Source organism: Schistocerca cancellata, chromosome 1 (genome assembly GCF_023864275.1).
Source record: "Schistocerca cancellata isolate TAMUIC-IGC-003103 chromosome 1, iqSchCanc2.1, whole genome shotgun sequence".
NCBI classification, from domain to species: domain Eukaryota; kingdom Metazoa; phylum Arthropoda; class Insecta; order Orthoptera; family Acrididae; genus Schistocerca; species Schistocerca cancellata.
Window position 1 is genome coordinate 1,078,237,037 of NC_064626.1, and position 9,351 is coordinate 1,078,246,387.

Genomic DNA, 9,351 nt, shown 5'->3' on the forward strand with positions numbered 1-9,351 from the left:
CATTTGTTTAATTTCCATAAGTAGTTTTGGACATTTGTGTCTATCTTTGGATGTCTAAATTTCCATTTCTTATGTAGAAATGTTTTCAGCAAAACATCACCTATTGCTCTGCAATGTGAGAAATATTGAGGCACCAAGCACAAAATTTGATGGCGTACAATAACTCAAAACAATAAAAATCTTAACTTATGCTACATATGTGGCTTGACAATAAAGAAAGTAATGGAGCTAAGTCAGTTTCCAGGTGCTCTGGTTATTCAGTCTTTTATACTCACTTCAAAATATGAATTTTTGTAAATCCATGTAATAGACCTAAAGCCCCAATAAGACCTTTATGCTAGTGATGCTAACAACTATTGCTGATGTAATACTGTATGCTGGTATCTATTAATGAAAACCATAATTACAAATTTTCCTTCATCACTTACTTGAAAAAATGCTGACTATATATAATTTATTTAGACATACCATCAAACGGGGTGATTTCGGACACCGGGGCGAATTCGGACAGTATGGCTTATTTGCTCTTTGCCACTGCATAGAAACCAAGAGTTACTAATTTTAATGTCCATGTGTCAGTTATTTTAAGCACAAGATTGCATTTATTGCTTTCCACAACTTTTATTTTGCATCAATTGTTTCCCTAGGTGATAACTGACGAACAGTCTCAGTGTTAAAAATCCATGCATTATCGTAAAGGGGAAACATTATATTGTTGTGCTGAGTGGGAAGTTATTGTAACTGTAATTGTCGACGTGCTCAGCAGCTAACAGCATTGAGACAATTTCTGCACAAGCTTGTCGAGTTTCTCGTGCAAGGTTATAAAATAATGACGGTTTTTGTAAAACTGTGTACTGTGTGGGGTGATTTCGGACAATGCCGTATAAGAGCAGGAGAGTTGCTACAGTACGGTGTTATTATGACCTGGAACTTTTAGATAAGGCTGTTTGTGATATTCAGAGTGGTACATTATCATACAGAAAAGCATGTGACTTGTATGGTATACCTAAATCAACCCTACAAAATAAAGTGCAGGAAGCACATCTGAAAAAATGGGAGGACAGCCAGTGCTAAATAAAGAAGAAGAAGAAGAAGAAGAAATGTTGAAGCAAGGTATCTAGAGGGCTGAACATGGGGATTTCCCTCCAGTAAATTGGATATTAGATATTTAGTTAAAGGCTATCTTGATAAATCTGGCCGAAAAGAGAAGAATTTTTGTAATAATTTGCCAGGAGAAGAATGGCTGCATTTATTCTTCAAACGACAATCAGAAGATCTTTCCATTCGCTGATGCGAAAATATTAAACGAGCTCATGCAGAAGTGAACAAAGAGACTGTTAAGATGTTTTTCTCCAATATCAAGGCAAAGCTGGAAAATCTCCCACCTAGTAACATGACAAACTATGATGAAACCAACATGTCAGATGATCCAGGCAAGCAGCAGATAATTACGAAATGAGGGAGTAAGCATGCTGAAAAAGTGATGGACTAATCAAAATCTAATGTCTCAATAATGATGGCAGCTAGTGCTGATGGTAAACTGCTTCCTCCATATGTCCTTTACAAATCAGAGCATTTGTGGGACACATGGCAAGAAGATGGACCACAAGGAACCCATTTCAATAGGAACAAAAGTGGATGGTTTGACCTGCCATTATTTGAAGACTGGTTCTTTACAACTGCTTTGCCCTATTTGAAGAGGCAAAATGGGCCAACAGTCATGATTGGAGACAACTTATCCAGTCACATCTCTTTACGTGTTATTGAAGAGTGTGAGCAGAACAATATTTCATTCATTCTCCTTCACCCCAATAGCACGCACCTCCTCCAACCCCTCAATGTAAGCTTCTTCAGGCCAATGAAAGCAGCGTGGTGAGCTGTCCCACACTCGTGGGGCCATTTCCAAGGATGCCTTCCCATCTCTTCTGAAGCAGACACTGATTAAGATTTCAGCAAACTCCAAGGAAAACATAAAGGGTGGATTTCACGTCACTGGCCTAATTCCTTTTGATCCAGATCATGTCTTATGAAAATTGCCTGATAATGAGGAGAGCCAGCAAAGCAATGCAGACGCATGGTCTTCCACTTTTGAAGAAATGCTCAAAGAAATTCATTATCCTCCAAATAAGCTTGGTAGCTTCCGCCGCCACTGCAAACTAGATGTTCAACCTGGAAAATCAATCACTGGCCAAGATTGTCAAGGAAACGAAAACAGTGCTGAAACAAGTGACAGTGCTTCTAGCAGTAGTGAAAGTGAAAACGACACATCATCCAATGAAGTTTTACTGCTGAAAGAAGAGGCTTTTCTTGTTGCACAGTACAAATATAAATGTGGAAAAAGGAGCAAACAAGGCAGTATCTTGGAGTGGCCACAAATGTTGGTGCTATGGAAGTAAGCGTGAAATTCTTGTGCCCACACGAGAACAGTAAAAACATATTTGTGTTTCCTAATGTCCCTGATGAATACACAATACAAAAATTGCAAATTTCGAGAATACTTCCCACACCAGTTGAGAAGAGGGGAATGTTCATTTCTCGAGAAGATGTGCTTTAGACTTTAAGACAATCATTTATTTAAAGCGTTTACAACTTAATTTAGAATGATGAGTAAGAAAAAAATATTTTGACCTTTTAGTTAAATTACTTTGTTTGTTTCTGTCTGTTTCTAATATTTCAGTTAAGAACTGTAAAAAAATTTTATTAAAATTCTTGCAAAATAAAAACTTATCTGTAATATGTAACATTCATTATATCATTCCATATCACTTATTTGTAACAAAGGGCTACCTTAAAATGTATAAAATGTCACCAAAATCAAATAAAAAGCACATAGAATTTAAAAAAAAAGGCAGTAACTGTCCGAATTCGCCCTCTATATACTGTAACTTCAGACAGAGATTTTAAAAACACATGTGTCCGAAATCACCCCAATCCATGGGGTGACTTCAGACACTTTATTTAAGTGCCTCAGATAAATACACCTACACATACACTTTCTGGTTCTGGGATATCTTATTCGTTACACATACACCCTACCCCTTCCATAACAATAAATTTAATCTAACAATATATACGAAAGTTACAATCAAAATAACGACAAAACCGTCTGAAATCACCCCGTTTGATGGTACATAAATAATAACAAACAGCCCTAATATTTTATAGAAAACAATGTGAAGGTAATAGTATTTCTTTTTTTGCAGAAACATGTCTGAAGAGCAGCCAGAAACACAAGACCCTCCAGGAGAAGGTGAAGCAGGAGAAGGTGAAGCAGGAGAAGATGAAGCAGGAGAAAGTGAAGCAGGAGAAGGTGAAGCAGGAGAAAGTGAAGCAGCAGAAGTTCAAGAAGCAGAAGGTGAAGTAGGAGCAGATGAAGGTGAAAATGAAACTGAGACAACTACTGGTGATGAGACATTAGATGCTAATACGCAGGAAGTCCCAGAACAAGAGCCTGCAGGAGGTGCTGAGTCATCTCCTGTAGAATACTCTGAAAATGAAGCACAGACTGACTTTACATTTAGTCCTACTGCATCAAATACAGATATAGCTCGTCAACTCCTAGAAACATTGGAGGCAGAAGGTGCTGCAGAAGAACCGACTGAGACACAAGATTTGGACCAGGAAAAAGAAGTAGAAGAGGATGCTGACAAAGAAGCAACAGAGGGAGAAGAACAAGAAGGGGGAGCTGACACAGAAGTCACTGATGAAGCTGCTGATACAGAAGCAGAGCAAGCAGGTTCTGAACAGCAGGAAGAGACAGAAATTGATGATTGGATAAAGGAGAGAAAAGGGAAAAAACCGAAAGAAAGTAGGGCAATGTGGGATTATTCCTTATATGCTCCAATTTCAATGGTACAAGACCAGATTGTGGAAACTTATGAGGACCTTGTACTGCCCATCTTCACAAAATTGTGTGAACCAATGTGGGACTATGATCTCCTTGCTTCACCATCTATGCTTGAATCCCAGGTTGATGAAACATATGAATTAAAATTACAATTATCTTCACTAAAATGTGAACCCATGTGGGATTATCAGTTATCTGTGCCACCTGAAATGGCAGAAGCTCAGGTATATTTTGAAGAGAAGGAATTACGGTTTGAGGTTTCATCCTTAAAGTGCCATCCAATGTGGGATTATGATCTTTCTGCACCTATCCAAAAACCTCCTGAAGAGATTTATTGGGTGCCATCTTATTTGAACTTTGTGGGTGTAACTCGTGAGAAATTCTTTCACATTGAAGAAACCCCTAACACAAAATTTATACAGACAGACTTGCATTTCGATCCCGATATTATAATTCAGCCAGAAGATTTGTTGAGAGAGCCAGATGAAGAATATGAAGAGAAGAGAAGATGCTACACTGATGCAAAGCATGTTTCAGAAGAGATTGCTGATATTGGGGATGAAAGTGATGAGACTTGGTATCCAGATTATTTGAATACAGGTGAAATGAAAAAACCATATAAGCTTATAGGTGACAGGTGTGTGATAGAAGAAGCAGATTTAGAAATTGCAACAGATGAGGCACTGGAAGCCAGAGGGAGTGAGAATGAGGAACTTGCTGATGATGAGGTGACATCAACTGAAGTTCAGACTGATGTTGGCCTGGGAGAACTACTTCAGTCAGAGTCAATATCATCAGTGCCTGATGCTGCAGATCTACAAGGTGAGTTAACAAGTACACCAGATGTATTAAACGAATCTGAAGACCAACCATTGGTTGATGATTCAGGGGCATTAGATATACCAGAGGAAAGTGCACCAATAGAAAGTGAAATAGAAGTCTCTGGAGGTGATGAAACAGTGCAAAAAGGTGAACCTGATGTACCATGGGCACTCCTAAGTGATACCGCAGTAGCACCTCAACCATTTCTTATTCCTCAGGAAGATGATATATTATCAACAGTGTCCCTAGCACCTACAGCAGAGAGACAAGAGAACAAATTTAATTTTGCAATTACTCTTGGAGAATCTGTGTGGGGTTTCCCTGAATACAGTACAGAAGAGGAGATTGCGTCCAGCACAGTTCTGCCACAGAGTGGTGAAGAATTCACATGGGTACCAGACAGCACTACTCCATTTGAATCATCTGTGTTTGCACCTATATCTGAGGAGGATGCTCTGCTTTTGGAATCTGTACATGTTGATGAACCATTGCAACGCACTGATTCTGGCTCCTTCAAAGTCATTGATGTGTTAGAGACTGAAGATTTAAGCAAAGAAATGAGCAAGGAAAATGAAACTGAAAATGAAATTGAAAATGAAACTGAATTCACACAAGAACAAAGAGAGCATTCTCCATCTCGTGGACCTGTCATAGAGGTGGAAATAACTATGATACCTTCAGCCAGTGGTCAACATTCCTCTGAGACTGCTCCACAGATAGAGGTGGGAGTGGCTTGGGAAGCTCTTCCTGAAAGTCTTGCTGATGGCCGTACTCCTGACATTATTGTCACTACTGTACTGGAAGACCCTAAAAAATAGATATGGGGCAGCACTAGAAAGAGATGACTGGGTTTCAAAGTCTCTTGTTCCAATCAGTGGTTTTGAAATAATGCCCTAGTGGTAAATGAATGCTGTGGTAAATAAAAGAATGGATAAATTTTATCATATAGTGAAAATATAGAACATTATTTCAGTGACACCAGTATAAAATAATAAGTGTAAACCATTGGACAATGAGATGGTTGGCAGTGATGTAAAATCAAATACTTTTTCAATGAAGTGTTGTGCTGTAATATTGAAACTGTACATGATTTTTATGGTTCTCAAATGTCTTCTAATTTTTTGGTTTACTTGTAACTGCTTTTTGTATGGAAATAATTATCTTGTTTCTCATGTATAAAATAAGCTGTTGATTTTATTCATTTTTATCATGGAAAAATGTAGTCTTTTGCATAAATTACAGGCTGGAAGTGAAAGCACATATGAAATGTATATCTTTATTCCATTAATGAAACTTGCAGGTGGCCGGATCTCATAAGTACAACTTATGCTTCCTAGTGGGAAAAAGATGAAGATGATAAGCTACATACATCAGTACCATATACTACCTCATTGCTATGACTGTAATCCCCTCCCTCCACTCCACAACCCATTTTCACAATCACCCACACCACCAGCACATATCTTAAGAGGGAAATACATTGATTCTATACATAATTGGTAACAGGAAAATGTTATAATCAGGCATCTCATCCAGCAAGTACTTCGACTCATTCGTGGGAAATGGTGAACTCTGATACAACATGCCATTGCAAGAAACGTGTTGTAAAAGGTATGATGTGCTTAAATTGTAAAACGGTTTTTCATTATTCATGTCTTAATGTCAGTCCTAAAAGGAAACTATGGTTCTGCAATAGCTTTTTCAAAGGTGACTTAGGCCAAAAACCTAATATGAGAAACACCAAAGACGAAGTTATCAGTGCTCTACTGGAAGAGTTTTCAGTTATAAAACATCACGAACACGAACAGTATGAAAAAGAAGCAAAGAGGCTTAGCGTTTTACCTCAAGATACTGTAACTTTTGTTAATAACAGTTCTGTTGTTTATGTTCGTAGAAAGTGCGGGAAAAACACAAACAGTGGTGTAACCTGTTGTGAGTGCAAAAGAAAACATCAGTCTAAAACTCCCGACCATGTTCCAAAACTTTACATTTTAGGCGATAGCCACTGCTGCGGTATTGTCTCACGCATAAATAAAGCTTCGAATGTGAAATCGATGAGCTTTGTAAAGCCTGGAGCGCCCCTCTCAGAAATAAGAAAACTAGTTTTTTCTGAAGAAATAAAAAAGCTGTCTTCGAAAGATTTTGTTGTCCTCTTTGGTGGATCTAATGACATTTATCAAAATGATACTTCTAAAGCCTGCTGCGAATTAAACAAGTGTTTATCTGAACTAAGTCATACAAACGTTATCCTCGTAAATATACCACAAAGGTATGACTTGATGTCCTGGTCGTGTGTAAACAAGGAAATTAGTGCCGCCAATGAACTTTTTTCCAGTATATGCAAACAATATAGAAATGTTTCTGTTGTTAATATTAATACCATTGGAGGCAGATTCCACACTACTCACGGGCTGCACTTAAATGGCCTTGGAAAGCAACTTGTTACATTAAAGCTAATGGAAATTATTCAGAGACTGCAATACTTACCAACAACATCATCAGTGGTACCTGTATCATCATCACAGAAAGTATCTCTAGGAGTGACTAATGCAGAATCAGATACAGTAACAGAAAATGCAGCAGAAGTACCTAAAGAAGCAATACTAACAGAAGTAGAATCAACAGCAGCGTCAGAAGAACCATGTTCAGTAACAGCAGAAGTAACTCCTCCAGCATTAGAACCAGCTCCTACAGCAGTAACACCATCTCCCTCACCAGCAGTAGCAGCACAAACTACTTCACCAGCAATAGCAGAAGAAACACCATCAGCAACAGCAGAAGCAACTCCTCTAGCAGTAGAACCAGTTCCTATAGCAGCAGCACCATCTCACACACCAGCAGTAGCAGAACCAACTCCTTTACCAGTAATAGTAGAAACAACTCCTCCACCAGCAGCAACTAAACCAACTTCACCAACAGCAGAAACGGTACCAGCTCCTCCTCCATCACCTTCAAGAGTAGCAGAAAAGAATAGACCAGTCACAGTAAGTAAAGTATCATCTTTATCTCATGATGAAGTGATACCAAATGATTTGGGAAAACATGTTCCTAGAAAACTTGTGGGCAGTAAAGTGAAACAAACTTCCAACCGTGTTTCAAACAGACCTAAAAAATTACCAAAGAGAAATGAAGATTTTTTATGGTTTATCCCAAGGAAGTCCAACCGCCACCTAACATAGATTCCAGGGCTGAAAAAACAATTAAATGTTCTCCATTGCCCCATAATACTGTACTCCTCCCCTCCTGTGACAGTAACTCTATCTTATTTCTGCACTTAAATGTCAGGTCTCTGAAAAATAAAGCTGATGAGCTTGGTATACTATTAAAAAGTAACAAAAGAATGATTTTATGTATAAACGAACATTGGTTAAAGGAAGAGGATATAAAACTGTATGTACCATCAGGTTTCAGATTAACTACATATTTCTGCAGACCCAGTGAATCCTTTGGGGGTTCATCCATATATAATAGCAATGATCTAGACTTAAAGTTTTCTGTTCTTGAAGTTAGTGACCTATGCATTAAAGGTGTTTTTGAAGCAGCTGCTTTTATTATACCTAGTATACAGCTCATAACTGTGTCTTTATATCACAGTCCTGAAAGTAATGTAGAACAATTTATAGAACGTTTAGAAAAACTTGTGATCAGTATACAAAAATATACTAAATACAAAATTTTAATCTTTGGGGATCTAAACATAGACATTAGGAAAATGACAGCCAGAAATGTTAATTTAGTAAACATGTTAAGATCCTATAATCTCTTTTGTGCTAATGAAAGTCCTACAAGGCACTCCTCCTGTCTTGACAATCTAATAACAAATGTATACAAATGTGATTTTGAGCTAGGCTTATTTAATGTCGATTACCTGTCAGACCATAGAGTATATGGGTGAAACTAATTACTAAAAAACTAAAAGAAGACGAGGAACAAACTCAGTGTGTCAGACTATCTACAGATACAAATATTAGCAAGTATAGAGCAGAACTTAAGTCTATAGATTGGAATACTGTTATACATTCCTCCAGAAATGTTGATGAAGCCTTCAGCACATTCCTCAAAATCATTTCTGAAATCTTCCACACATGCTGTCCACTGGTTAAAAAACAAAAAAGTTAGGAAACCTAGCCACTCAACTTTACAGAAGTGGTTTTCACCCCAATTACAAAAACTGAGACTATTGGTAATTACTTGTCACGATAAGGTCAAAAAGGGAGCAGTAGATAAAGAAACTTACAAAAACCTGAAAAGAAAATATAGATCTGAAATTAAAATAGCCAAGTGTAAGGCAAATGGTGATTTCATTAAAAAATCACACAATAAATGTAAGGCTGCATGGAAAGTAATAAAAGCAGAGCTAGGTATGGATATAAACTACAAAGACAACACAAATGCTGCTAACGACACTGCTGATGATTTCAATCACTTTTTTGTCAACTCTGCCAATCTTAGCCTTCCAACCCACAGCAACCAGAATTCCAATTCAACACATACACCTATTTCTCACCCCATATCTGGCAGAAATTTTCAACAAAACATTACAAACATAGTGTCAGCTTGTAAATGGAGAGAAGTACAAGTAACTGATATAATTAAAGCATCCTCTAAATTAGGATACTCTAGATCTGAAGATGTGTATGGCCTGTCAAACTATGTAATTAAAAAAGTTGTAGATCTCATAA

At 37.6% G+C, this 9,351-nt stretch overlaps 1 protein-coding gene across 1 annotated transcript; it reads left to right on the forward strand.

The window, feature by feature from the left end:
- The first annotated feature begins 6,231 nt into the window (after positions 1–6,231).
- On the forward strand, positions 6,232–7,848 carry LOC126128622 (uncharacterized). The gene is made up of 2 exons (XM_049915153.1): positions 6,232–6,280; positions 7,280–7,848. The coding sequence occupies exons 1-2, from the start codon at positions 6,232–6,234 to the stop codon at positions 7,846–7,848; spliced, it is 618 nt and encodes a 205-aa protein (XP_049771110.1).
- Positions 7,849–9,351: the final 1,503 nt, after the last annotated feature.